General features: G+C 36.5%; 15 protein-coding genes across 17 annotated transcripts; 9 read left to right on the top strand and 6 right to left on the bottom strand.

Moving 5' to 3' along the window:
• The first annotated feature begins 9 nt into the window (after positions 1-9).
• On the top strand, positions 10-744 carry Gasu_41170 (metallopeptidase). Its single transcript, XM_005704889.1, has one exon. The coding sequence runs from the start codon at positions 46-48 to the stop codon at positions 643-645; it is 600 nt and encodes a 199-aa protein (XP_005704946.1). The 5' UTR covers positions 10-45; the 3' UTR covers positions 646-744.
• Positions 745-749: 5 nt separating this feature from the next.
• On the top strand, positions 750-1,764 carry Gasu_41160 (NADH dehydrogenase (ubiquinone) 1 alpha subcomplex 6). 2 transcript variants are annotated; one of them, XM_005704887.1, is made up of 3 exons: positions 750-1,309; positions 1,369-1,426; positions 1,490-1,764. In XM_005704887.1, the coding sequence occupies exons 1-3, from the start codon at positions 779-781 to the stop codon at positions 1,558-1,560; spliced, it is 660 nt and encodes a 219-aa protein (XP_005704944.1). In that variant the 5' UTR covers positions 750-778; the 3' UTR covers positions 1,561-1,764. The 2 variants fall into 2 exon arrangements, with proteins under 2 accessions (XP_005704944.1, XP_005704945.1); XM_005704888.1 differs by having other exon boundaries at positions 1,490-1,694.
• Gasu_41150 (plastid terminal oxidase) lies at positions 1,699-3,259 on the bottom strand. The gene is made up of 8 exons (XM_005704886.1): positions 3,021-3,259; positions 2,801-2,968; positions 2,598-2,746; positions 2,400-2,544; positions 2,238-2,340; positions 1,957-2,187; positions 1,816-1,905; positions 1,699-1,762 (listed from the first exon to the last, which is right to left on the bottom strand). Exons 1-8 carry the CDS (start codon positions 3,226-3,228, stop codon positions 1,720-1,722), a joined length of 1,137 nt encoding a protein of 378 aa, XP_005704943.1. The 5' UTR covers positions 3,229-3,259; the 3' UTR covers positions 1,699-1,719.
• Positions 3,260-3,298: 39 nt separating this feature from the next.
• Gasu_41140 (putative glutathione S-transferase) lies at positions 3,299-5,779 on the bottom strand. The gene is made up of 14 exons (XM_005704885.1): positions 5,653-5,779; positions 5,480-5,590; positions 5,336-5,419; positions 5,217-5,284; positions 5,004-5,161; positions 4,860-4,949; positions 4,667-4,805; positions 4,497-4,613; positions 4,208-4,435; positions 3,958-4,147; positions 3,826-3,898; positions 3,714-3,769; positions 3,601-3,663; positions 3,299-3,537 (listed from the first exon to the last, which is right to left on the bottom strand). Exons 1-14 carry the CDS (start codon positions 5,718-5,720, stop codon positions 3,450-3,452), a joined length of 1,533 nt encoding a protein of 510 aa, XP_005704942.1. The 5' UTR covers positions 5,721-5,779; the 3' UTR covers positions 3,299-3,449.
• A 410-nt stretch (positions 5,780-6,189) lies between these two features.
• Gasu_41130 (MFS transporter, DHA1 family, tetracycline:hydrogen antiporter) lies at positions 6,190-8,134 on the top strand. Its single transcript, XM_005704884.1, has 2 exons — positions 6,190-7,685; positions 7,734-8,134. Exons 1-2 carry the CDS (start codon positions 6,202-6,204, stop codon positions 7,948-7,950), a joined length of 1,701 nt encoding a protein of 566 aa, XP_005704941.1. The 5' UTR covers positions 6,190-6,201; the 3' UTR covers positions 7,951-8,134.
• A 44-nt stretch (positions 8,135-8,178) lies between these two features.
• Positions 8,179-9,839, bottom strand: Gasu_41120 (transducin family protein / WD-40 repeat family protein). The gene is made up of 5 exons (XM_005704883.1): positions 9,738-9,839; positions 8,864-9,682; positions 8,613-8,807; positions 8,420-8,542; positions 8,179-8,360 (listed from the first exon to the last, which is right to left on the bottom strand). The coding sequence occupies exons 1-5, from the start codon at positions 9,828-9,830 to the stop codon at positions 8,235-8,237; spliced, it is 1,356 nt and encodes a 451-aa protein (XP_005704940.1). The 5' UTR covers positions 9,831-9,839; the 3' UTR covers positions 8,179-8,234.
• A 10-nt stretch (positions 9,840-9,849) lies between these two features.
• Gasu_41110 (mitochondrial carrier) lies at positions 9,850-10,941 on the top strand. Its single transcript, XM_005704882.1, has 3 exons — positions 9,850-9,940; positions 9,988-10,294; positions 10,350-10,941. Exons 1-3 carry the CDS (start codon positions 9,868-9,870, stop codon positions 10,888-10,890), a joined length of 921 nt encoding a protein of 306 aa, XP_005704939.1. The 5' UTR covers positions 9,850-9,867; the 3' UTR covers positions 10,891-10,941.
• An 8-nt stretch (positions 10,942-10,949) lies between these two features.
• Positions 10,950-12,394, top strand: Gasu_41100 (hypothetical protein). 2 transcript variants are annotated; one of them, XM_005704881.1, is made up of 2 exons: positions 10,950-12,051; positions 12,107-12,394. In XM_005704881.1, exons 1-2 carry the CDS (start codon positions 10,984-10,986, stop codon positions 12,371-12,373), a joined length of 1,335 nt encoding a protein of 444 aa, XP_005704938.1. In that variant the 5' UTR covers positions 10,950-10,983; the 3' UTR covers positions 12,374-12,394. The 2 variants fall into 2 exon arrangements, with proteins under 2 accessions (XP_005704938.1, XP_005704937.1); XM_005704880.1 differs by having other exon boundaries at positions 10,950-12,016; positions 12,070-12,124.
• On the bottom strand, positions 12,207-13,359 carry Gasu_41090 (uncharacterized protein). Its single transcript, XM_005704879.1, has 3 exons — positions 13,154-13,359; positions 12,845-13,101; positions 12,207-12,793 (listed from the first exon to the last, which is right to left on the bottom strand). The coding sequence occupies exons 1-3, from the start codon at positions 13,340-13,342 to the stop codon at positions 12,421-12,423; spliced, it is 819 nt and encodes a 272-aa protein (XP_005704936.1). The 5' UTR covers positions 13,343-13,359; the 3' UTR covers positions 12,207-12,420.
• Positions 13,360-13,369: 10 nt separating this feature from the next.
• On the top strand, positions 13,370-14,784 carry Gasu_41080 (adenylate kinase). The gene is made up of 4 exons (XM_005704878.1): positions 13,370-13,514; positions 13,568-13,626; positions 13,678-13,782; positions 13,840-14,784. Exons 1-4 carry the CDS (start codon positions 13,423-13,425, stop codon positions 14,385-14,387), a joined length of 804 nt encoding a protein of 267 aa, XP_005704935.1. The 5' UTR covers positions 13,370-13,422; the 3' UTR covers positions 14,388-14,784.
• Positions 14,785-15,109: 325 nt separating this feature from the next.
• Positions 15,110-16,966, top strand: Gasu_41070 (metallopeptidase). Its single transcript, XM_005704877.1, has 5 exons — positions 15,110-15,509; positions 15,557-16,015; positions 16,084-16,184; positions 16,255-16,277; positions 16,335-16,966. Exons 1-5 carry the CDS (start codon positions 15,129-15,131, stop codon positions 16,559-16,561), a joined length of 1,191 nt encoding a protein of 396 aa, XP_005704934.1. The 5' UTR covers positions 15,110-15,128; the 3' UTR covers positions 16,562-16,966.
• Positions 16,967-16,969: 3 nt separating this feature from the next.
• Gasu_41060 (uncharacterized protein) lies at positions 16,970-18,557 on the top strand. Its single transcript, XM_005704876.1, has 2 exons — positions 16,970-18,095; positions 18,151-18,557. Exons 1-2 carry the CDS (start codon positions 17,031-17,033, stop codon positions 18,475-18,477), a joined length of 1,392 nt encoding a protein of 463 aa, XP_005704933.1. The 5' UTR covers positions 16,970-17,030; the 3' UTR covers positions 18,478-18,557.
• A 21-nt stretch (positions 18,558-18,578) lies between these two features.
• Positions 18,579-19,749, bottom strand: Gasu_41050 (cyclin-dependent protein kinase regulator). Its single transcript, XM_005704875.1, has one exon. It carries the CDS (start codon positions 19,732-19,734, stop codon positions 18,781-18,783), a length of 954 nt encoding a protein of 317 aa, XP_005704932.1. The 5' UTR covers positions 19,735-19,749; the 3' UTR covers positions 18,579-18,780.
• Positions 19,750-19,759: 10 nt separating this feature from the next.
• On the top strand, positions 19,760-21,642 carry Gasu_41040 (fumarylacetoacetase). The gene is made up of 10 exons (XM_005704874.1): positions 19,760-19,956; positions 20,010-20,147; positions 20,195-20,352; positions 20,420-20,527; positions 20,596-20,765; positions 20,826-20,942; positions 20,992-21,076; positions 21,150-21,265; positions 21,322-21,454; positions 21,508-21,642. The coding sequence occupies exons 1-10, from the start codon at positions 19,771-19,773 to the stop codon at positions 21,569-21,571; spliced, it is 1,275 nt and encodes a 424-aa protein (XP_005704931.1). The 5' UTR covers positions 19,760-19,770; the 3' UTR covers positions 21,572-21,642.
• Positions 21,643-21,648: 6 nt separating this feature from the next.
• Gasu_41030 (uncharacterized protein) lies at positions 21,649-23,669 on the bottom strand. The gene is made up of 2 exons (XM_005704873.1): positions 21,710-23,669; positions 21,649-21,680 (listed from the first exon to the last, which is right to left on the bottom strand). Exons 1-2 carry the CDS (start codon positions 23,580-23,582, stop codon positions 21,670-21,672), a joined length of 1,884 nt encoding a protein of 627 aa, XP_005704930.1. The 5' UTR covers positions 23,583-23,669; the 3' UTR covers positions 21,649-21,669.
• Positions 23,670-23,877: the final 208 nt, after the last annotated feature.

Below are 23,877 nucleotides of genomic sequence, written 5' to 3'. Positions count from 1 at the left end.
AAATATTCAACAACAAGAAATGATGAAAATTGCTCGATTCTTTCGATGGCATTGGTATTATGCAGACTTCGGAAGACTTTGTTCCTCTCCAAAAGCAAAGTAGAAGAAATGTGCTACGCATTATTAGATCATTTTCAGTTGAAAGAATATGAATATAGTGTAAAACTGACAACTGATCGTTACATTCGATTGCTTAATAGTCAATTTCGTGGAATACACGGAGCTACCGATGTGCTATCGTTTCCAACTGGTTTATTCCAACAAGGTCGATTGCAACCTTATTCAGCCATTATTCAAAAGGAGCTACAAATGTTGCACAACGACCGTATTGATCATTCCTTTGAAGTGCCTTTAGACTCTAACGTAGAATTTCGGGATATGGGAGATGTTGTCATTTCGGTTCCTTATGTAAAAAGAGTGGCTGAAAAGAGAGGAGTATTACCAACTTATCAGTTTGCTAGTGTATTGGTTCATGGGTTTTGTCATCTCTTGGGTTATGACCACGAAGAAGCTTTAGATAGAGATAGAATGAACCAAGTCGAAAGAGAATGTTTAGATACCTTGACAACTTTATTGGATTGTCGTAGTGAAGACTTGAAACCTCTTACGTCTCAATGGTTATCACGTTGTTGCAACACCAACTGAGCGGCAAGTCAAAGCTTCACAAGTTGAAAGAAAGAATCGACTTGTAGGCTCTTCTTTTTCCCCCCCCAAAAAAGGCGCTTTCTTTACATTTTTTCTTTCCTCGTGAAAAAATCATTCATTCATTGTTGCCATTATGAAAAATCTTATGCACCATAAAAGAGGACTTGTGTTCTCTTTACGTAGATTCTCTACTGAGTATGATTATACAGGAGGAACTGGAAGAGAGTCTTCAGGGTTGTCAACCACAGAACAGGAAGCACGAGAAAGAGTGATCCACTTGTATCGATATGCGTTGAAAAGTGTTCCAGATATTCGAAAACACTATCGCTTGAATGAAGGCAAGGAAGATGTGGCTGCGTGTATTCGAGACTTGTTTGAAAGGCATCGAAACGTTCAAGATAGAAAGCTGGTCGATATGTTGGTTTTCAAGGGTAGACAGGATATTGACGAAGCGCGTGCGCAGTGGAAAGGACGCCATCAAGTTCTGAACTATTTAAGAGCATTCGAGGAAAAGAAAATCAAAGAGAGAGCACAACTGGTTATGGAACAACATGTAAAGGAGGATAACGAGTTCATTCGCGTTCCCAACGCCATCTTGGCTGCAAACATATCCCACTGGAAAAAGAATAAACTCATTCCGGAAGATATTTCGACACCCAAACAGGTATGTATAGAATAGTTGTCGTTGATCCATTGCATAACAATAGTAATGATGGAGTACAGTTTCGTCGTTGGAAAGAAGAAGAAGAAGAAAAGTTTGCCCAGTTTGCTGTAGAAAATGGTAAGAACGGATGGTTTTTTTTCAAATAGGAGGATTCTGAAAAGAGGATATGTATTTGAATAGGTTTGTTTACAAGAGAAGAATTGCAACTCAATAAGCAATATGCCAAACAACATAATTGTGGCATTATGTGACCAAGTTTCAGATAGTCTTAAAAGATAAAAAATTGTATTATGGTTGGGTTTTGTTCTTTTTAGGAGTAACTCGTTGTACCCATTGCTTCCAATATTTCCTCTTTTGTTGAATAGTCTTTGTTCTATTTTGATTTTCATATGTGGCATGTGGACTGAGTACTATTTTACCCAGTTTTGAGTAATCCTGACAGGCATGCATTGTCTAGAAGAGTATGTCGATCAGTCACAGATAAATGTAATATTTATCCGACTCACCTTGACATGTTCCATTTCATCATCACGAATATTACAAAATACATCGTAGAGATTATCACAAGGAGGTCTCCTAGTACCTGGAGTATGATTCTGAAATCTATTCCAAGTCGATCAACTCAAAACCTTTTATGATTTACTTACTCGTCAAACATATACAAATTATCAGCCAAATAATAACGTTCAGCTATCTTGGGAGGAGGCAACTGTTTCAGTAGTTCTTCATTGGTTTGTAAAAATTCCGTATAAGTATCTACTGCATGTGCTTCTACCAACTCTGAAAAATTATAGGCAAGTGAAGGAGAAAGAAAGAAATATAACACCAATATCCAATAATAAAATACTGCTGCATGTTCGGCTACAAATCTATCCAACCTACCAAAAGTCTTTTTTTCATTTCCCATTTGAAAGTCTGTCTCTTTTACCATTTTCGATCGCCACCCAACGACTCCATAATCAACAAATGATGAAATTCATTATACTCTTCTGCAAAATGTATTTTGAGCAATTCTCCATTCCTCCACCAACCTCAATAGAACATAAGAATATGGATATTTCAATATACATATACATATATATATACCAACCCAAAGTTTCATAGAGATGAAGTACTGAAATATAACTAAAATAGGGCATACGAGCAACCGTTTCCAAAAACCAAAACCTTTCAACAGGTCTGTCTTTATAAGCCCAATCAATAAAACCACACAAGGCATCGTATATCCAACGACTCTACAACTAGGATAAGCACACCATATACAAAAAGATACTCAAAGAATGCTCACCCATCGGGGAGTTGTTATGTAACTCTCCTGTTTACTTTCTCTTTCTCTTTGTCTTTCAAATACTTTTTCATTATCCAAACGAAAACCAAAGCAGTCGGGAGGTATCCATTCATCTTTTTCTATCCAACCCAAAAATTGACCCATACTTCCTAACTCACTCTTTTCAGACCCATAACCAAAATTCTAGGATACTTTATCCTTACGAATGAGTCCATCCAATTCCTTTCTAAAGTGTAACCAAGCCAAAGATATGACTCCTGCAGGTTTTACTTGAAAATTCGGAGAGTCCCTCAAGTCAACATACATATCGCTCTCCTCTGAATAACCAACAGCTTGAGAAATATTCGACTCTCCAGTGCTATTTGAGTCTCCTATCAAACACACTATTATGAAAACAACTCAGCCCTAAATGGAATTATGAACCTTGAATACTTGTCGTTGCAAAGTTCGTTCTATCCTCCATAGTTGGTTGGACTCGATAACCCAATGGACGCTTCAACTTGTTCCTTATATAAAACTTGGGTTTCGTTGAAAAACTACCCTTATTACAACAAAGTGTTTTGCATTGCCTTGTTTTGTAAAATATAACAGACTGACTAGTATTCCAATAGAAACATAAATAGGCAACCATTTCCAATTGAAATCAATTCAAAATTTAGTTTCTATCGGAATATGACTCTATAAAAAGAAGAATAGGAGAATACACAAAAACTTGTGAATGCAACATTTGCTAATGATTTTTCAGATAAAAAGTATATAAAATGAAATCAATCCTTATCAATAGGATAGAAACAATCCGTAAAGGCAAAGATACAACCTATTCTTCTCAATAGAAACCCATCTATTCTTTCATCAATCGTTTTCAGACTCCGACTTGTCTTCGTCTCCATATTCTTTCCAACTTATATTTTGTTCTTCCAATTGTTTACGCAAACAATCCCTATATACACAATAACTATCAGCAAACAAAAACTTTCATCTATTCATAACAATTATCACCCACCTAAACCAACCTACTGCCTCCATCTTCTTCTGTCTTTCAGATTCCAATTTCTTCCATTGATCTCTTATTTACTCTTTAGTCACTTGCTTTCTCTTTCCAAAAATAGTACTTACAACTTGGCTAAAGTATAAAAGGAAGGATTCTCTCCTCGATCTATGCACTCTAGCAACTACAAATATGCATAACATCCTGTGTTCTTTATAACTAGTTTCATAATATACTTACATCCAAAGGTACGCTGCCTTGTGCCAAATTGCTTTGTTGTTCCAATTGTTGCAACTGAGTTACCAAGTGTTGACTATACAACCCAATATATATGTCAATAAGAGCTACACAAAGACTTTCTATTTTACCTACATGGACTCATAAATATCTTCCAATTTTGATATTTCGGTGGCATTCTTGACCAAAGTTTCTAGTTGGAAAAGTTGTTGAGTTACTGTGTTGACCAACGGAACAAGAAGAGCTTCTGAGGAGCCAGTTGTGTTGGTTAAACTTGACGAATGATTGTCACCATCCGTATTGAGGGAGCATTGTTCTTCAGAGTCTTCAGAAGCCATGCTTTATATAAAAAGCTATTCTTATTTCGTAAAAGGATAGTTCAAACCTTTTGGAACAATTTGACTAGGATTCAAAGGGAACAAGGATTTGTAATAACTTTGTTTGGTTTCTTCCAAGTCACAAGTCTCAGCAATACCAGGAATAGAATATACTCTTTGTAACCATTGATAGAGAAAAGGATAATTGATTGGAATATCTTTCCAAAGACATTTGAACAAAGGCCCATAAATGGCTTTGAATCGATACATCGTGGGAAATAAATATATGTCGGCTGCTGTATAAGTTATCATATTCCATTCATCTGCTTTCTTCACAAGTAGAAAACAAAAACTTACTTGTTATGGTATTTCCTTCAACAAAAGAATGCTTTTCAAGTCTCTTTTCTATCTCATTCAACGTGTCAAATAGAAGCATCAATGCACTTTCATAATTCTTTTGACTTTGAGCAAACCCTATAACCACAACTAGGCAAAGAACAATCCCATACAATAGGCTGTATTATTACCTGCTTTATAAACACCGTTATTCACATTTTCATGAATGCGTTGAACAAGTGCTTTGGATTCCTCTTCTAATAGAATGCATTTTTGTATAGGAACAATAGGAACAGAATGGTGATGTGTTGCCAATAATTCCATCAAAAACTATCCACAAATCATCATAAGGTCTAAAATATTCTCAAAAGATTCATGACTTACCTGAACTATATCTGAACTTTCATTATTCACAATGCATTGTTGAACGTTATCTACTAGTAACGGAAGTGTACAACGACCTCGATAATTATGCTATACATGATTCAAGTTTCTATGAATGAACAATCCATACAACTTTGTCATTACCTCATAATATCGATAAATCTTTCGAATACTTTGACCACCTCTCAACTTCCAGGATCCATCTGAAATATTTGCTTCACAATATTCAATATGGAAATAATCCTTCCAATTACATAGAGCCAAAGCTAAGAGTACTCGATGACACCAAGGACAAGGAAAACCTTGACAATTTCAATAGGAATACTGCTGTTCTATGAACTCAAGAAACAAACTAACCGACATATAAACTGTATCTGTTCTTTTCTAGAGGAAAACGAGCTTCTGGATTGGCTTCAATCTTGTTTCTATGTAGAGACATAAACAAATTTTCGATACAACTGCATATCAGTACTTACCTGAATTGACTGATTGGACGCTTATATTCTCCTGTTTCATCCTTGGGTGCCAACTGAGAAACCATCACATTCCATAACCACTTCCTAACATATGATTGAACAACCATTTCACATATATCACTCGATATAACTATTCATACTTACCAAAGTGTATAACTAGTCGCTATTCCAAGTTTACTTAACCAAGGTATTTGTAATACTTGTATTTTAGGTAGCTTGTAGTTGGCTTTCACTATAAGAGAATAGCCGCAGTTGCTTTATTTATTACACACAATTTCATATTCAGGAGTCCAAAATTCCTTCTATAGGAAACTAACCTCTTTTCAAAATGATGCGAAGTGAAGTTCTTGTTTAGTTTGCATAAACGATAAACAAAGGCAATCATCCCAATCAATTCGGAGATGAATAATAATAATAATAATGGTTGGAGAGAGAACCTACGTTTAGCTGGTTGGTTTATAGTTATTATGGGTAAGTTAGATAAGGAAGGAGTGAAGTAATAACCATGAAAAAAGGTTGTTCTTTATATATTATGAAATGGACGGGAGCTACGGACCGTGCACAAAAAATATCCAAAGACCCAGAGTACGCTTCCAAGCTTTTCAAGGTTTGATATTAGAAATGTTTTGCTCCTCTTGTTGTAACCAACCAAAAAACTTTTTAATCCACATGGTTTATCTATTAGGATTCCGATTCTTGTAACAAGTAACTACACATACATATATAAAAGGCCAGTCCCGTCTTTCAACAACAGTTTCTGCACAATAGAATTATAATTAATTGATTATTTATTAATTGGCCATTCCTAGGCAGGTCGTTGGGACAAGTTATTCAGGAAAACAAAACTTTCTGCTTTGGATGGACAAATGCACCTTTCCAATACTGTCGAAAATAGTCACGAAGAAACACATCTGGATATGGTTTCAACAGAAAATAGCAGTTACCAAGTCAAACAGTTGCCAATGAACACCAAGACTGACTTGTGTAGGATGACTCCCTCTTCCACAGGTGAACTTGAAACCAATGAACAACAACTTCAAGGTGTTTCACAGTCTCAGTCGCCAGTTCATCCGATTCAAAAAGTACAAGCTTTTGTATTATATGGTGTAACAGCTGCAGACGCCTTGGCTCTTATGATTTATGTACCCCTATTGACGGACTTTTGTAAAGAGCGCCTTCATATTTCAGATTCTCGAGTAGGAGCTGCAGTTGGTATTATTATGGGGTCCTATAACTTGGCAAATACCATATCGAGTCCCAAAATAGGAGACCTTTCTGATCAATTCGGTAGAAGACCTTTGATACTGTTTGGAGTTGCTAGTTCCATTCTCTTTACTTCTTTGTTTCCTTTTGTGAGAAACTTTTATTTAGCTGTGCTAATAAGACTTGGTGCTGGTTTTTGCAATTCCAATAATGCAGTTAGCAGAGCCTATATATCAGACTTGACCATTCATGCCAGAGGAATAGAAGAAGAAGCAGAAAGAGCTGCCTTATTTGGATATTTAGGTGCAGTTTGGGCTTTGGCTCGTTCTATTTCTTCTTCAACTGCAGGTCTTCTTACTGGTGTTCATATTAGATTTCTTCCTTCTTTCATTGCCGACAATCCTTTTGCTACTCCTGGAATAGCAGCATCAACATTTCTCATTTTGATATTTATTTTAGCCTTTTTCTTTTTAAAGGAGTCTCATCCTTGTCCAAAAAAGTTACCTGGTTGGAATAGAGTAGTTACTTATCATAGTTTGCCTAATGAAACTGTGTTGGAAACTGAAATGGAAACCATGGACTCTGCTACGACGACAATGGATGCTTTGCCTTTAGAGAACAGTGAAGAAAAGGATTCTTCCCATATACTTATGACTACTACTCATCATGCTCGTTTTATTTCCAAATTGATTTGTTTATTTCATTATGGAGGTACCATTTTGATTCGACTTTTGATAGCCAATGCTTTACATCAATTTGCCAATGGTTCCTTTTTAGTTGTTCTTGTGTTGTATCTTTCATTAGAAATATCTCGAGGAGGTGTTGGGTTGGAGCCTAGAGGAGTTGGTATTGTTTATGCTTATTTTGGTTTGATTGGATTGCTATTTCAGTTGATTTGGTTTCGTAGTTGTGTGCGAAGATGGGGTCTGAGACGTACTTATCAATTGGGAACATTATTATTAGCAACTGGATCATTAACTGTATTATGTAGTACTTGGATTGCATCCTTTTATACTATCCACCATTCTTCCATCTTATTTTGGCCTTTATTGTTATGTTTTGTATCACCACAAGGAATAGGGTTTATGTGTGGTTTACCTGTAATGGGAACTCTTTTAGCCAATGCATCTCCTCCTGATATTCAAGGGTAAGATGATAATTTTCTTATAGATAATGAATATTCATATGTCTCTAGTCTATGTCAAGGAACTGCTCAGTCTTCAGGAAGTATTGCTAGAACTTTAGGTCCCATGTCTAGTGGTTTCCTATTTAGTTGGGCAGTCGCTTCACAAAATGGACCTTTTCCAGTATTTTTGTTATTATCCTGTTGTTATATGATTTGCTTTGGAATTGCTTGTTCATTATCTGAAAGTATTGAACATGCAGTTCCTTCTTCTCAACGAGTGGAATAAAAATGAATCTTGCCTTGTCTATTCCATATAGCTAATAAGGATTGATTGGGATGGATAGCCATTCCTGTTATTTGTTTCATTTCGATATTCGTCTTCGTTGTGCAATCCTCCCAGAAACGATGAGTATCTTTGTTCCACTTGTCTTCTACTTGTAGTTTCCATGGAATGCTATACAAATAACCATTTTCAGTAATGATATGAATGAAATGGAAACTATTCACTGCAGCAACAACACAACTATCCCATTCCTATATATGAATCCATTCGTTTTCCATTCCCATATTTCATGGAAGTAATATACTACTTACTGGTGAAATGGTACAAACTTTCTCCTCCTTTCTATTCCAAATAGCTATTCTGTTACTTGCACAAGGAACAATCAAACCATAAGAGTCTTGTTGACAAGGTACCTATCCAACCATATTCTTATCATCTGATATGAAAACTTTCAACTATTCCATTTGCATACCACCATTTGAATACTCCAAGAAGGATTCCAACCACCACGGCTTCCATTCATAATAACTTTGTTATCTCCATCCTCTCTTTTCCACATTCGAATAGTTCCATCACTACTTGCACTCATCATCAACTATTTCCACCACATAACAAGCAAAGTAACTAAAGTCTTCAAAATATTGAAAAAGATAGAAATCACTTACCTCCTCTTTGTTATCATTGTTATCCCAATATAAAATATGATTGACAAACGACGTATGACCCACATATTCTTTCAATATTCGACCACTCTTCAAACCCAATAGACGGATCACGCCATCGGAACAGCCAACCCATAACTCATTTTCTTTGAAACATAAACAACAAGGTTGACAAGGCAATACAAAACGACGAATAATCTGTGCTTATATCAACATAACCATAATCTTTACAAAAATAGATAGTCATCACATACCTTCCCTTGTTGAAAATTCCACACAATCACTTGTCCATCTATGCTACCTGAAGCCAAAAGTTGACTATTCTCAGAAAATTCTAAACAACAAATACTCGTTTCATGCATCATAAACTCCTCAGTTACTTGATAACTCAAGTCCAAACGCAACTTTCCCGAAAGAAAGTCCCAAACTTCAATAAACCCATCCAAACTTCCAGTAACAAATGACTGACCATCCTTTGAAAACATACCGCATGGAATATTCGTACCCGAATCTGTTTGTATCCTTTGAATACAATCAAACTGACAAAGTTCCCGCTCATCTCTTCTTTTCATACAACTTGTATGCGGTTGACCTCGAAACAAATCAAACTCTATTCCAGGAGATATCAAACCTTGAGTATATTGGTATTTCATGGCTTGACCAATCAATCCAAGCAATTGTCCTGAAGGTATAGGAGGTACTTGTTCTTCCAACAAGCGTCGACTCAACTGTTGACGTCGTTCCAAAGTATTCAAAGGAAAAGAATCCACTTCCCGTGCACCACTCTCCAACAAAAGTATCGTTCGTTCCAGTCTTACATATCTATCAGGTTCATTATTCCTCAATAAATTTTCCAAAGGAAAGGACTTTTCTATCATCAATTTGGCAGAATGATAATCTCCATCCAGAGCCAACTCCAAAGTAATATGTTCAAACAAATCCATCAAAAAGGATGGTGATAGCTCAAGTCCTGATAAATAAAGTAACAGCTCTTTCCAGTTTCCTTCAAGCAAAGCAGACACAAGTTGACTGGTAGGTACTTTTGGCGCGTTATATGTGACACCTGTTTCGTTCTATGTATAAAGTTAGGAAATTCATATCAACCGTCGACCATTATCCTATTCTTACTTGAAGTACTTGAAAAGATTCTGTCAAACCATTTTCTTTCAAAAACTGAAGTATCAGCTTGATCACATCAGAAGCAGCTATTTGTATCGACATCACTTTCTCCAATTCTTTCTTTACTCTCTCTTTTGTGATGAGCGACAATTCCCACAAGTTGCCTGCTTATGTTTATGCCATAGCAGGCGCAAGTGGTGGTTTAAGTAATGGTTGGTCTATTGGAAAGTATTTAGTTATTTTATACTCAATAGTTTAGTTTTATTGTTACATCCGATGGACACTTTGAGGACTCGTTTCCAAGCTCGTAGTTTCTCATTACCTGGTTCTTATTATACGAATCTTATTCAAGCTTCCTATTCCATCATAAGGCAAGAAGGATTCTGGGCTTTATACAAAGGAATGGGACCAGCACTTGTAGGTTCTATGATTTCTTGGTCACTTTATTTTCAAAGTTATCATCTATTCAAATCGAGATTGTCGAGTTGGGGTGAAACAGTTCCAACTCATTTAACAGCGAGTACTTGTGCAGGAATAGTCACTAGTTTAGTTACCAATCCTTTTTGGTTTGTATCATTTATCCTTCTTGGAATCTATCCAATTGTGTATGGAACATGTTAGGTTGGTGAAGACAAGATTGCAGTTACAGATAGGTCAAGTGAAACATAGGAAGAGTGTATCGTCGAATACTGTTCCAACTCACTATCGTGGAATGGTTCATGGTTTGTTTTCGATTGTCAGAGAAGAAGGCTTAGTTGGCTTATATCGGGGTATTGGTCCTTCTCTGTTATTGGTTTCTCACGGTGCTATTCAATTGACTATTTATGAATATTGCAAAACTTGGTTTTTATATAGAAATGGTGACTGGAAGAGACAAAGAGACCGTACTCTACATGTAACTGAGAGTCTGATAGCTTCAACGGTTTCCAAAGTAATGGCTTCGATTACTACTTATCCTTTACAAGTTATTCGCACTAGAATGCAAGAAACAAGTCTCAGGTTGTACTTTTTAGAAAGTTTTCGTTGTATTGTTCAAATGGAAGGTTTGAAAGCGTTGTATAGAGGATTGTTTGCTAATCTACTACGAGTAACACCTTCAGCTGCTCTAACTTTTTTAACTTATGAACAAGTCATTCGATTGTATTCTGTTGTTTTCATATAAACTAGAAATCCATGTCTATTGCTAATGGAAAAGAAAATGATAGTTTTGGGGGTTATTTAGGATTTGTTGTTGTTGTATGTCAAAAGAAGAATAATGGTCAAGAAGAGAACAAGACCCAGAACAATCATACGATTAAGACGTTTAGATAATAGAAAGATAAAAAGAATTGCAAGTATCATAGTGATGGGTTGGTTATGTTGGATACTATACAAGGGAATATTACAGACTAGAGATAATCGTAGACAAGCTTATTTTCACCAAATATTGGACTCTGTTGTTAAGGGAACTATACCCAAAGGTCCCATTCGGTTTCTTTATTATGATAATATATTAACTCAATGTGACTGCCCTTACTTACCACAAGGCGTTATCGATCCAACTTACTATGCAGCTATATTATCCTCTTATGGAGAAAACAATCATAGTAACCGACCTTGGGAAGCTATCTATGCTATGCCAGGAATATCTCATGCTAGGACCAATTTAGCTTGTCTATTAGAAGAAGCTTCTTTATTGGGAGCTATTGCTGTTCTACCTGCAGTATGTTTATCTCCTATTCATAATCACGATCGACTGATAAGAACGCATTGGTCTCGTTATCTTTATATGGAACGACTGGAACAAGGCTTTCCTATTGTATGGAATGTATCCTTATTGGAAAAGAAGTTACAAGATTCCTTTCAAGTATATGCCAGTTGGCCTTATCCATTGAGATGGAATTGTGTGTTATCCATCAACTACACTTTTACTATGGATGATGGAAAGAATATAAGGAAATCACCGGAACAAATATTTGCATCTAACCATGAAAAGTATCCTTCAACAGCAATCTTTTCAGAAAAAACTCCCACTTTGCTATTACAACAAAGCAAAGCAAATATACTAATACGACAGTTTCATACCAATCAAGAATATATGGCATGTTCTTCTTTTTCTTCTTGGAATCATCCAAAAATACAAAATGTTTGGTCCTATTTCTGGAGTAGTGCAGAAACCGATCCTCTTCCAGCAGTACAATACATTCGCTCGTTGTATGATGCATCCGAATCTTTTCTCTGTTTACATCTCCGTCGAGGTGACAAATTGAAAGAATCTCGATATCCTTGTTTGGATGTTCTTACAAGAGGTCCTCATATCTATTCCGTATTACAAAATGCTTCCGTTCCTTGTGAAATGAAGATATATGTTTTATCCAATGAAAATGAAACCCAATTAGATCATCTTTTATTGGATTGGAATAGAAAGGATAATAGATATTCATGTGACTATCGTTGGATATATCGACAACATATTCCCTATTTACAACAATCCAAATATATTCAAGACAATTATTTATTATATGAAACAGAAAAAAGGATATGTTCCTATGCAGTTGGTTATGTGGAAACTCATCGAACCCATTCTAGTTATCAACATCTTCAACCTTGGAATCTTCGTCTTACTCCTTATGAAGAAGAATGTGACTCAACTAATTGTCATTTGAATTGTGCGGAATATTCGAGATAATAATAACATACATATATATCAATATTAGATTATGATGTATAAGAGAATGGAAGATAAAGCAACATCATATGGACAACTAGGGATGTGATGAGAGGTAATAACTAGTAACTGGTTTTCAAAACAATATGAGAAGGAGATGAGTCTTTTCAATCTTACCAAGTTGTCATCCAATCCAATAGGAAAGAGAGAAGGAAAGGGTGAAATGATATATTGTGGAGTTGGAGTCCAACTTTCGACTAGAGCAGATAAGAAACTGGACAAAATGGCAATCAACCCAATACTCCATCCTCTCATTCCTTGCCAATATAAATAACATAAAGTACTCAACGTACATATCAACCAACAAGCCAATAAACCTGATACATTCTTTCCACTCTTCAATATCCAACGCTTTCTACTATTATGATGTATAAGAGACCATTCTCTCCATATGTATCTTTATATTCACCTGTTAGGAAAAAGTAACAAACCACAAACTGCAGCAACCGGGTCACCAATAGCCAAGTGTATAACAGCAACTTCAAATACAATAGGTGACTCAAAATAAGAAGCAAATAAGATGCCTGCAAGATAATAACTCATTCCACTCAACCTTCGAGTCTCGTTCTTTCTCATTATGGGATAAAACAAACGACTGGCCAACTGATTGATATACAAACTATGCAACCGAATACTCTCCAAAAATATCAACGATAGTAACAAAATCTATCAGACACAATACAACTCCACTCTTCCTCAATATTCATATATAACTTACCCAAACTACCTTATGAAACAAGGCCCTATTTCTACCATGGTCAAAAAGTATCCAAGCTAATATTCCATTACTAGTGTGAAATATTCTTCTACTCCAATGAATTCCTTCTTCATATCCTCCTCTAGTTGTTTGGATATTCTTTGGACTAGTACGATGTCCTACGACCTTTTCATTCTTTTGGAAAGCCATTTGAAGAAATGGTCGCTGCTGCCTCTTCAGACTGGGAGCAAAAAATACAAGAAAAGTATGAACAGTTAGAACAAAAGTTGATGAAGAAAACAGATGAGATGGAAAAAAAATTGTCTAGAAATATTATATCTCAATTCACGACCGAAGATCTGATAAAGGAACTCGAAAGAAGGTTAGTCAATGAGAGATATCCAGTTGCGTTCTTTTTCATAATATAAATACAAGGATGGGAATCACTTCAGACTCTTTAGGTGAGGATGACAAAAAGAGATTAGTATTCATAGGTTAGTAGATAGAATGCGTTATTTGATGGGAATGCACACACATTGAAATAGGTCCTCCTGGTAGTGGAAAAGGAACTCAAGCACCTAAAGTAACTCAAAAGTATTGTCTTTGTCACTTAGCAACAGGAGATATGTTGAGAGCTGCAGTAGCTGCAGGTAATATGTATTTCGTTCTTATATGGACAAAGTGATTGATATGTTGCCCAATAATAGGAACCGAATTAGGAAAAGAAGCAAAGAAAGTGATGGATTCTGGAGGTTTAGTATCCGATGAAATTGTTGTTTCACTTATCAAAGAAAAGATTCATTCAGATGAGTGTAAGAACGGATTTCTATTGGATGGATTTCCAAGAACACTTCCTCAAGCAGAAAAGTTGGACCACATGTTAAAAGAAGAACAAAATGCATCGCTCACAAAAGTTCTTGATTTTGAAGTGAGTGATGATCTTTTGGTAAAGAGAATCACTGGGCGTCTATTTCATCCAGCAAGTGGTCGTTCTTATCATGAAGTATTCAATCCTCCTAAGAAGCCCATGACTGATGATATAACAGGAGAGCCTCTTATTAGGCGTTCTGATGATAATGCAGAAACTTTAAAGAAGAGACTGGAAGCATTTCATAAAAGTACCGATCCTGTTATTCATTATTATGAAAAGAAAGGAGTATTATTCCGAATAGATGCATCAAAAGATATCAATCAAGTAGAACAACAAGTAGAGCAAGCCATTGAAGAAAAGCAAAAAGCTACCACTGCTATGTGAAAAATAGTGTTTGGACTTTGTGATATTTTAAAGAGCAATCGTTATTTGTCTTCAAAATGCCAATCTTCTAATATTCTTATTATGAGGGTGCTTTGTATTTCTCTTTTTTGAAAGAATACCATTTCCTCTGCTTCTTCTTATTCTTCTTCTGGTCTTCTTATATTTTGACTCGTTGGCCCGAACGTAATCAACTTCCATCATACCTTGTGAAGAAACTTTCTCTGTTCGTTTAGTTACGTCTTGATAAAAGTAACCATTTGCTTGCAGCCTTTGATTGCTTTCTTCTTTCTCTTCTTGTATCAAGGTTTCGGGGTCCTTTTGAATATATTGGCCATCGACTAGTTGATGAACGGCAAACTTCTTCGGTCTATTAGGCGTAGGTACATAAGTAGTTATGGGTTCAAAACCACGGTGTTGTATCTTCCTCTTATTACCTAATCACTCTTTTAATAAACAAACAGACTTTTGTACACTTCTGTGGAGCATACCTTTGGTAGCTGAAAAAGACTGGGAAAATCCTGCCGTCATATGAAGAGAAAGACAAACTGCTTTAAGTCTTTCCAACTCTCTATTTTTTAGAGTTTCCTTGGCAACAGCACGATTGGCTTGTTTGATTTTACTGCGTTTACTTTTGGCCATAAGACTGAGTGTGAAGAATAGGGACAACAATTGATTGATTGATGGGAAGAATAGAAAAATAATTATGAGTCATAACAAAAGCCAACGTCACTTTTAAAAACAATGATACGAATGCTCGAATATTCTTTGAAACGTATAGTTTCTACTGGAACGTTGGCTCTTTCAAAGGCTTCAGATGTGGCTAACGCTTCTTCTCTTTCGAATATTATTGGGTTATGGCCTCGTTCAAACAGCTATCTTCAGTTGTACAAACAGTCTTTACTATTATCCGGTAACCATTGTTACTTTCATATGTCATCAATTGGTGGCCAAAGTTATCGTATCGACTCGTTTCACAACTTGGATAGATGTCTGAGAAAAGTTGTCAATATTCCACATCGAAGTTATTTTCTGAAACCACGTCAAGACGAATATATTCACTTTGGAGGCAGAAGAGAGACATTTTGGGATAGATGGTGGAGTCCAAAAGGTCTAACTGTATTTGTAAGTTTCCTAGCAAAAGGTTGTTTTCTCCTGATAACTTTTTTAAGGGAATCATCTTTGGTGGTTGTGGTATTTATTATTATGTTCATCTAGATTATGCTCCTTACACTGGAAGAAGAAGAATGATAGACCTAACCCGCAACCAAGAAGTGAGTCTCGGAACACAACAATTTCGTAAAGTATTGGCTATGGAAGCCAGTCACGTAGTTCCTTCTTCTCATCCACTGTCTGTGAGAATATTACGTATTGGTCAAAGATTAGCAAAAGTGGCCGATCAAAAGGACTTTCATTGGGAATTTGTTGTTATTGATAAACCAGTTGCCAATGCTTTTTGTCTTCCAGGTGGAAAAGTGGTTGTTTATACAGGTTTATTACCCATCACGCCTACTGATGATGCGTTGGCTTCGGTATTGGCTCATGAAATTGGACATGCTGTAGCACGTCATGGTGCAGAGAAATTGGCTTTTATGAAAGTTCTATTCATTTTGCAGTTTATCGTTAATATCGTAAGTCATTTGAGTTGTCTGCATCAGAGTTTAGTGACGATGTGACCAACCTTTCTTATTCATTTCAGTTTGTGAATACTCATGCTCTCAATTCTTTCATGATCAACATTCTTGCTAATTTGCCTTTTTCTAGAAAGTTGGAAACGGAAGCTGATTATATCGGTCTACAGTAAGTGAACATTCGTCTATAATTCATTCCATTTACAAGTCTCTTTATCGTTTTGTTTGCAAAATACAAGTTTGATGGCCAAAGCATGTTATGGTGAGTGGTATTTCCATTTGTATTGAAAAATGTATGTATCTTGGCTCATTTTATTAGATCCCAGAGAGGCACCGCATGTATTTGAAAGAATAGCGAAACGAAATGTCAACAGTCCTCCGGAATATCTCTCTACTCATCCAGCAGATAAACATCGCGTAGAAAGGTTACAGTCTTGGCTCCCACAAGTATTGCCCGAGTATGAAGAAAAATGTCCATTGAAACCTAAAAAGCAAAAAAGATTGGACGACTTTTCATCATGGTTTGGACGTGAAGGCTTTGCATAATCAAAGGTCAATAATGGAGATTCCCCCTCCAAGAAATTCCATTCTCTAGAGAATCCTCCTCATATGCATCGACCATTGGACAGTTGTTGATTTTTTTCGAAGAAAAAATGTCCTTCATTGCCCGCCTAAATAATAGAAGACTTGCCATTTTTGGGTGGTGGTGGGGACTAACAGCTTTCCACTTTGTGTTACAGTAAATAGAAAAATATTTCTCGTTAATTTTTGTATAGGGTTTATTATTCATAGTTTGTTTTTTCATAACAACGACTTTGTCGACGTCTTGTTTTGTTATTGAATATTGGGTGAAAACGCAACAAACCCCCCTATATTGGTATTATCTAAGTGTGTTGGGTTGAATAACTACGACAGAAAAAAAGGCTCAAGGATAAAGAGTATTGGTTGGTTTTATTAGGCAGGGTTGTCGTTCCCGGAGCATGTCCGATGCGTTGGAATTGAGTGGTACGGACCCATGAGTAGTTACAACGACATAAGAGAGCAAGAAATTGCACATTTTACGAACAGCTTAGCTTACAGAGAAGAAGAGAGAGAATCTGAAGCAGTCATAGTCTCCAATGCCTTGAATACTCTGGAGTGCCAACAAAGGGTATCAACGGCGGCCTTTGTAAGTCATTATGACAAAACCAGTAGCGACAAATGTCTCGACACCACTTCATCGACTACTTGTGGTAGAGGGTCTATGAGAGATTTTCAATTCATCAAACATCGGCCGTGGTCAGAGTCTTCGTCTAGTACTATGTATGGGAAAGGAAATAATAGAGAGGGGTCTTCAAGAAACTTGGCACGAAGTTTTACACGTTACAGTGTTATTTATAGACCTTCGTTTCGTTTGTGGAAGAAATGTAGTGCTACTTGTGCAAGAACGGTGACATCTGTGTCTGACTCGTATGAAATGGCTGAGCAAAATTATTTTCACAAGGACCGTTCCGTGTATTCTGGGCATCAACAAATACAACAAAGGAGGACAGCAGAAAGTCATGACTTGGGATCTATGAAGAAAACAGATAGTTGTTATTCAATCAAGCATCGTGATAATTGGTCGAATTTGCCTGTATTATCCTCATTGACAGAATATAATCTCAACAATAATATTGATAGGAGTCACGTTCATTTACCTTGTCAAGGGCATAGTATGGGCGCTAGTAATTTAAATGAAAATGAACAATCATTATTGGAAAAATCCGCAGCCATATGTAGAGCGACGAATGCTGCATTTGAGGCTATTCTTCCATACATATCTTTTGAGGAAGCACAATCCCTCCGCGACATTATAACAAATCAATCGCCTTCAGTTGCTTTAAATGCAGTGATGCAAGTTGCGCAGAGTTGTAAGAAGACAGCTGACAGGAGTCGAACGAGTCATTCGAATGAGAAAGGTTCGTTGCATAAAGTAGACAAAACTTGGGAATTGAGTCATACTGGTTTGGACCGTTCAAAGAATTGGAGCAAGTTAAGAGAACAAGATGCATGGTTTACCGATTTTTCCATATCACAGTCGAGTGCTTCTGAAGTTCCTGTAGGTTCTCCTTCTGGCTCATCATCTATAGGTTCTTCAGCTAGTGGACCAGTAGAGCCTTTGGCCACAACAAAGTGCATGGGTTTCTCCATTTTTATTGAATCGAGGTCTTGAACAAGCTAATGAGCCTTGGGATATTGAACATTGTGCATCTGAAATGGAAGAATTGGATTTATTGGGTAAGACTTTGAATGACGAAGCCAATTCTTTTGGAGAACATCGTCTCAATCGTCGTTCACGTTTCTTTCCAGTTTCAGAAAATGTCACAGATGAGGATTCACCAAATGAGCATCACAAAGGTGTAGGTCATTTTCAGGAAAGTGACGTTTCTTGCAGATCAGATCATGATGACATGAGGAATGGCCATGGTATATCTCATTAAGGTGCTCTTCATTTCTCTCTTTCTCTTTACATATATTATTTGCATATACTTGTATGGCGTATAAAGAAATGTGGTTTTATATATATATATATATATATCTGGGAAGGAAGAACTTCAAGGGTGGGAAATGTATGAATGTGAAAAATATGTTTGACAGATGATATTTTGATGGCGTAGGTTTGTATAGAGAATTCCTTTTTATACTATTTTGGCACATTTTAGATATCTCTTATTGGTAGTTTGTGATATGGTTTCCTTTTTCTAGGAGACTTTTATTCGAATGATAAAGTTAGTTGTTCCATTTTATCTATCATATGTTTTTTTGCTTGAAGAACGCCGTTTACTGGAATGATGATAATAAGACTGCGTTAAATTCTCTTCATTGTTTCTTCTTTTCTTATCTTGGTCACGATGCCCATCCTTTCTATCTCGTTGTTGTTCTATTCTCATCAAAGTTTCTCTTCTAGTCCAGTCAACATACTGTCCAGCAAGTTTTTCCATTTGATATATTCTCTTTGCTGTATTTTCAACTAGCTGAATTCCTTCTGCATTCACTTCGAATACTTGCCACCATTGTACTCTTTCTTGTGGCAAAGGTATCTCACAATCTTTAGCTGCCAAATGAATACAACCACAGGCTATATATTCTGGTGGTACTCGACAACATAAATCAGTACGTAGCATATCATTGGCATAGTTCCAAGATCGTTGCAAAAAAGACTTCCACTGGGGGTCTTGTGCTTCTATTCCAGAGTGACTTCTCAAAGTATTTAGATAGACCAAAATAAACTTGTGCGGATGTTCTACTCCCGTATGAAAACCCAATTCCTTTAATAAGAATCGTTCTGCTTTCACAACTTCCATCTTCCACTCATATCCTTGTGCACCATAAATGTCCAACAACTTCCCTATTCCAGTTTCTCTCTTGGTAAAACAATAATATACTACGCTAACTACTTCTCGTAACCTTCTCAACTGTTCTTCCACTTTACAAGCCAAAAATAAAGAAGCAGCAGCCATCCAAACGTGATTATACTTGGCAAGTGAACAACGATGATAAAATCGATGAAAGAATACTTGACCCGTAGCCATAACTACTTGAGAAAGTTTCAATAGGATACCACATTCTTGAATCATTTCACAACCATAGGCTCTTTGAATAAACTCTTGTGTTTCTGTTATATTGTCGTGTCTTGAAGGTGTTGCTGTTGCTTGTTCATCGGATAAATAAAAAGGATTCCTTACTACGCGAACCATTTATCCATACGACATTTTAAACGTTGAGCATCAACAATGCAAACTTCTACTACACCCATAGTATATGTTCCTGAAGATTCGGACTTTACTATATACAATCTACCTTATGGTGTCTTTGAAACCTCATCCTTAGATAAACGTTTAGGTGTTGCTATTGGAGAATATGTCCTTGACTTACGTGAAGCAGCTACTCAAGGCTTTCTATCAAGTCTTTCTTCTGAAGTAATATAGATCCCTAAATATAGTCGAATTAGTATTGATATATTTTATTATAGTATTTCCAAGGCACTGATTTCAACGCAATTATGGGACTTGACCGAAGAGCTTGGAAGGCTTTGAGAAGCGATATACAAGACGTTGTTTATGGAAAGACCAGTGAATCTATTAAAAGTCATCATTCCTTATTGTCCAAGGTTTGTTCCTCTCTTTACTTTGAATCTTTCTGCTTATTCTTTGTTAGTTGTTTATTCCGATGCACCAAGTTTCTATGCATCTTCCAGCAAAGATTGGCGACTATACTGATTTCTATTCTTCAAAAGAACATGCAACTAATGTAGGAACTATGTTTCGAGGTGCAGACAATGCACTCAATCCTAACTGGGTTCATTTACCTGTAGGGTGTGTAGTCTTTGGTCTATATTTAAAGGAAGGGATACTCACAAAGAAAACATAATGTCATTTATAGTTATCATGGAAGGTCATCTTCCATAATTATATCAGGACAAGATATTCGGAGGCCTTGTGGTCAATTGAAAGGCAACCAAGAACCATCTCCACATTATGGTCCCACACAGTAAGCATTGTTTTGGTTGGTTGACTCGGAAGAATAGTTGAACATTATATATATATATAATACTATAGAGCACTTGATTTTGAGTTGGAAATGGCTTTTTTTGTTGGACAAGGCAATTCCTTGTTCGAAAGTATTCCAGCTAAAACAGCTCGTGATTATATCTTTGGATTGGTATTGATGAATGATTGGAGTGCTAGAGACATTCAACGTTGGGAATATGTGCCTTTGGGTCCTTTTGGTAATTCCGTTTATCTTTTTGTTTCTTCTCTTTGGATGAGTTATAATTTTTGTTTTTTAGGAGCAAAGAATTTTGCTACTAGCATTAGTCCTTGGATAGTTCCTTTGGAGGCTTTAGAACCTTTTCGAGTACCTGCACCGACACAAGAGCCTCAAGTATTGGAATATTTAGAACGAGGTAATTATCTTAGTTTTTGAGACATTCATAGCAAATAAGAGAATGATAGGTCCCGATCCAACTACTTTTGATATTCATCTCACTGTATCTATTCAGTCAAGCAGCATGAGAAAACCTCAATTGATTTGTGAAAGGTAATCCAGTCAATATCTATTCATTCAGCAGCTAAAGATGTATCCGAATTGTCTATTTTTAATACAATTGTAGTAATTTTCGATATCTTTATTGGACAATGGAACAACAATTGGCACATCATACTGTGACTGGATGTAATTTGAGACCTGGTGATTTATTGGCTTCTGGTACGATAAGTGGTAAGAGTGGTAAGTGTATATGTGTGAATGCATTCTTCTTCCTATATATTTATTGTTATATATAGAAAAAAGTTTTGGTTCCATGTTGGAACTTTCTTGGGGAGGTAGTAAACCTTTGAAACTGGAAGAAACTCAAGAACAAAGAGTCTATTTACAAGATGGAGACCAAGTTATGATGCATGGATATTGTCAAAAAGAGTAGGCATATCTTATTCCATTTCTTTATTGTTATTATTGAAATGATGTGAAAGGAATATTCGCATTGGATTCGGTTCTTGTCATGGAAAAATATTACCTGCAAAGCCTTTGACATGAAGAAGAACGATTATCTTCGTTGTGTTTTACCCATTTTGCGTTTTCCTGAAAGTAAATGTTTCGGATGTTCATTATATATCGTTCTATCAGCTTCTCCTTTACGTCTTTCCTTTTTACTTATTCCACGTATTGCTTTACGTGCCAAGTGCAAAGCCTTTTGTTTCTGTTGATGATTAACAAAACCTTTTCCTGCTTCTGCTTTGGTTTGATTCCATCGATAAGTACTTGTCGAACGACTTTGAGAACGTGGCTTAGAAGGTTCACGAGATTGAGAACGATGAGATAAAATCTGTTTGGTTGTCATATCTACTCGTTCTTTATCCATTCCCATTTCTAACCATTGCTTTCTCCATTCTTGACTGCTTTTAGGATGTGCTTTCGTCATCTTATTCGCTCCAATTGGATTCCTCTGTTTAGAACGTCCACGAATCAATAACACCTTCTTATCTCGAATTCGTTGTAAACGTTGTTGACTCTCTTCGTCTAATCCTTCCATTTCATCATTCTCACTCATAGCTTCCCTAGCAACCTCTTCTTCTTCCAATGCTGCCAGTCTTTCATCAATATCCGTATCTATAAAGTCAAGTATATTATGTCCTTCTACGATTTCAGGCATAATATCATATTTCCATGAATCGTCTCTTAATAAATAATGCTTATTCCAATCACTCGAGTATACTCCCGCACCTCCATGTGCCATTTCTAGGTCCTTTTCCAAAATCTTTTGAGAATCCTTTCTATGATCCTCTTCTGAGGGTTCCTTCTCCTCCTCTTCCATTGTTTTATTCTCTTGTTTCTTTTTCCATACTGACTCGGGAATAAATGGACGACATAGTCCTTGTGATTCTTCTTCTTTCTGATCATCACAACTTGTATGAGTCATGCTAGCTGGTACAGCAACATGCAACCTATTCAATATACTTTGTGCTCTAGGCCCCTTTACTTTGGATTCCACTCGTTGACTTAACAATAAATCACATGCCGTATTCCTTACTTCTACAACTCCCGTTTTTTCCAAAGTAGACATTTTCATCCAACCATCTGCCAATACTGGCTTATCCAAACTATTGCTGTGATTGGACTCTTGTCGAACCAATGCATTCAATTGTTCTTCTACTTGTGACTGCCAAGGTAAATCGGTTTTGTTACATACAATGAGCAAAGGCTTTTCCACAAACAAAGGTTCTAAAGAATGAAATAGACCTATCTGTTGTTCCCAACTAAATCCACAGTGTTCGGATGGATCCAAAAAGAACAATATCGTTGCTCGTAAATGAGCCAATGCAGTAATGGACTGCATTTCAATAGTGTTTCTTTCTTCCAATGGCTTATCTAAGATACCTGGTGTGTCGATCACTTGCCAACGTAAATAACGATAATCCATATGTCCTACATACAGTGACTTGGTAGTAAAAGGATAAGGTTGTACATCCACGTTGGCTCTGGTTATCAAGTTCATAAAGGAAGACTTGCCAACGTTGGGATAACCTGCGATAATCAAACAACGCATATGAGGATCAATGCTGGGTAGACGTGCCATATGTTGTCGCACTCGTTCTAAATAACCAAACGAAGACGCAAGTCGCTTGACAATAGTACACATTCGACCCACCGCTGCTCTTTTCAACATCTTACAACGGTAAAGCGAATCACCGTATTTCAATAAACGTAAATATTCTTTGCTCAAATTGTCTATCAAGCTCCTAGCCTTGGATAACTGACCAAGTGCTAACTTGTAGTGGTCCCTATCGTACAATACGTTCAACAAATCTGCATAAAAGGGATGAATTTCGTCAACTTTAGGAAAGTCTTGTAATATTTGAGAAAGTTTATCGTGAAAAGTTTGTTGAGCAAACTTGATTTTGCGCATGTAAAACTGACGAATGCGGGAAATAGCATAGTGACGATGAATAACTGTAGGGGTCTTTCTTTGGGTTTTGGACAACACAATGTCGATGAGTTCCTTTGCTCCAGGAACTGTTTGAATCTTTTTCAGGTTATAAGTTACCATATTCCTTCTCCTATCGGCTGTTTTGAAGGAGGAAAATGACAAGGAATATCAACGACGTTGTTGGGTGAGAGAGCCAATGGAGAGTCGGCCGAATGGGGAAACAGAAGAGTTGAGAATTTCCTCCAAAGCTATTCTAAAGGAATGTAAATTTCCATTTCTTTATATATATATGTATATATAGGGTAGCAACAGAAACAAGGTGTAAAATACAACACTTTGTTTTCTTATGAGAACAGTGTAAAATCTATACATTTCCGAAATATATCATTCTCGTCAATCTGTTTATCTATTTGAG

Source organism: Galdieria sulphuraria (genome assembly GCF_000341285.1).
Source record: "Galdieria sulphuraria unplaced genomic scaffold scaf_36, whole genome shotgun sequence".
Taxonomy (NCBI): domain Eukaryota; phylum Rhodophyta; class Bangiophyceae; order Galdieriales; family Galdieriaceae; genus Galdieria; species Galdieria sulphuraria.
Note: the sequence above shows the minus strand (reverse complement) of the source record. Positions and strands in the feature narration are given on the sequence as shown.

Coding starts and splice junctions, on each gene's coding strand:
- Gasu_41050 (XM_005704875.1), bottom strand. CDS start 19,734: ATGGTTCGCGTAGTAAGGAATCCTTTTTATTTATCCGATGAACAAGCA.
- Gasu_41030 (XM_005704873.1), bottom strand. CDS start 23,582: ATGGTAACTTATAACCTGAAAAAGATTCAAACAGTTCCTGGAGCAAAG.
- Gasu_41060 (XM_005704876.1), top strand. CDS start 17,031: ATGAGTAGTTACAACGACATAAGAGAGCAAGAAATTGCACATTTTACG. Junction 18,096..18,150: donor CGAGTGCTTCTGAAGTTCCT/GTAGGTTCTCCT, acceptor GTGGACCAGTAG/AGCCTTTGGCCACAACAAAG.
- Gasu_41150 (XM_005704886.1), bottom strand. CDS start 3,228: ATGGTTGCCTATTTATGTTTCTATTGGAATACTAGTCAGTCTGTTATA. Junction 2,969..3,020: donor TGCAACGACAAGTATTCAAG/GTTCATAATTCC, acceptor TGTGTTTGATAG/GAGACTCAAATAGCACTGGA. Junction 2,545..2,597: donor ACATAACAACTCCCCGATGG/GTGAGCATTCTT, acceptor TCCTAGTTGTAG/AGTCGTTGGATATACGATGC.
- Gasu_41160 (XM_005704887.1), top strand. CDS start 779: ATGAAAAATCTTATGCACCATAAAAGAGGACTTGTGTTCTCTTTACGT. Junction 1,310..1,368: donor ATATTTCGACACCCAAACAG/GTATGTATAGAA, acceptor GATGGAGTACAG/TTTCGTCGTTGGAAAGAAGA. Junction 1,427..1,489: donor CCAGTTTGCTGTAGAAAATG/GTAAGAACGGAT, acceptor GTATTTGAATAG/GTTTGTTTACAAGAGAAGAA.
- Gasu_41070 (XM_005704877.1), top strand. CDS start 15,129: ATGATACGAATGCTCGAATATTCTTTGAAACGTATAGTTTCTACTGGA. Junction 16,185..16,254: donor GCTGATTATATCGGTCTACA/GTAAGTGAACAT, acceptor GCAAAATACAAG/TTTGATGGCCAAAGCATGTT. Junction 16,278..16,334: donor GATGGCCAAAGCATGTTATG/GTGAGTGGTATT, acceptor TCATTTTATTAG/ATCCCAGAGAGGCACCGCAT.
- Gasu_41090 (XM_005704879.1), bottom strand. CDS start 13,342: ATGGCTTTCCAAAAGAATGAAAAGGTCGTAGGACATCGTACTAGTCCA. Junction 13,102..13,153: donor TGTTTCATAAGGTAGTTTGG/GTAAGTTATATA, acceptor TGTGTCTGATAG/ATTTTGTTACTATCGTTGAT. Junction 12,794..12,844: donor TTGTTACTTTTTCCTAACAG/GTGAATATAAAG, acceptor ACATCATAATAG/TAGAAAGCGTTGGATATTGA.
- Gasu_41100 (XM_005704881.1), top strand. CDS start 10,984: ATGGTCAAGAAGAGAACAAGACCCAGAACAATCATACGATTAAGACGT. Junction 12,052..12,106: donor CCGTATTACAAAATGCTTCC/GTTCCTTGTGAA, acceptor AAACCCAATTAG/ATCATCTTTTATTGGATTGG.
- Gasu_41040 (XM_005704874.1), top strand. CDS start 19,771: ATGCAAACTTCTACTACACCCATAGTATATGTTCCTGAAGATTCGGAC. Junction 20,148..20,194: donor ATCATTCCTTATTGTCCAAG/GTTTGTTCCTCT, acceptor ATTCTTTGTTAG/TTGTTTATTCCGATGCACCA. Junction 20,766..20,825: donor TGTGCCTTTGGGTCCTTTTG/GTAATTCCGTTT, acceptor TTTGTTTTTTAG/GAGCAAAGAATTTTGCTACT.
- Gasu_41170 (XM_005704889.1), top strand. CDS start 46: ATGGCATTGGTATTATGCAGACTTCGGAAGACTTTGTTCCTCTCCAAA.
- Gasu_41130 (XM_005704884.1), top strand. CDS start 6,202: ATGCACCTTTCCAATACTGTCGAAAATAGTCACGAAGAAACACATCTG. Junction 7,686..7,733: donor TCTCCTCCTGATATTCAAGG/GTAAGATGATAA, acceptor ATATGTCTCTAG/TCTATGTCAAGGAACTGCTC.
- Gasu_41080 (XM_005704878.1), top strand. CDS start 13,423: ATGAAGAAAACAGATGAGATGGAAAAAAAATTGTCTAGAAATATTATA. Junction 13,627..13,677: donor AAAGAGATTAGTATTCATAG/GTTAGTAGATAG, acceptor ACATTGAAATAG/GTCCTCCTGGTAGTGGAAAA. Junction 13,783..13,839: donor GAGAGCTGCAGTAGCTGCAG/GTAATATGTATT, acceptor GCCCAATAATAG/GAACCGAATTAGGAAAAGAA.
- Gasu_41120 (XM_005704883.1), bottom strand. CDS start 9,830: ATGTCGATACAAATAGCTGCTTCTGATGTGATCAAGCTGATACTTCAG. Junction 9,683..9,737: donor AATCTTTTCAAGTACTTCAA/GTAAGAATAGGA, acceptor CTTTATACATAG/AACGAAACAGGTGTCACATA. Junction 8,543..8,612: donor ACAATGATAACAAAGAGGAG/GTAAGTGATTTC, acceptor TGGTGGAAATAG/TTGATGATGAGTGCAAGTAG.
- Gasu_41110 (XM_005704882.1), top strand. CDS start 9,868: ATGAGCGACAATTCCCACAAGTTGCCTGCTTATGTTTATGCCATAGCA. Junction 9,941..9,987: donor AAGTGGTGGTTTAAGTAATG/GTTGGTCTATTG, acceptor TCAATAGTTTAG/TTTTATTGTTACATCCGATG. Junction 10,295..10,349: donor TTAGTTACCAATCCTTTTTG/GTTTGTATCATT, acceptor GGAACATGTTAG/GTTGGTGAAGACAAGATTGC.
- Gasu_41140 (XM_005704885.1), bottom strand. CDS start 5,720: ATGATTGCCTTTGTTTATCGTTTATGCAAACTAAACAAGAACTTCACT. Junction 4,950..5,003: donor AGATTTATCGATATTATGAG/GTAATGACAAAG, acceptor AATCATGTATAG/CATAATTATCGAGGTCGTTG. Junction 4,148..4,207: donor TAGTCAAATTGTTCCAAAAG/GTTTGAACTATC, acceptor TGGCTTCTGAAG/ACTCTGAAGAACAATGCTCC.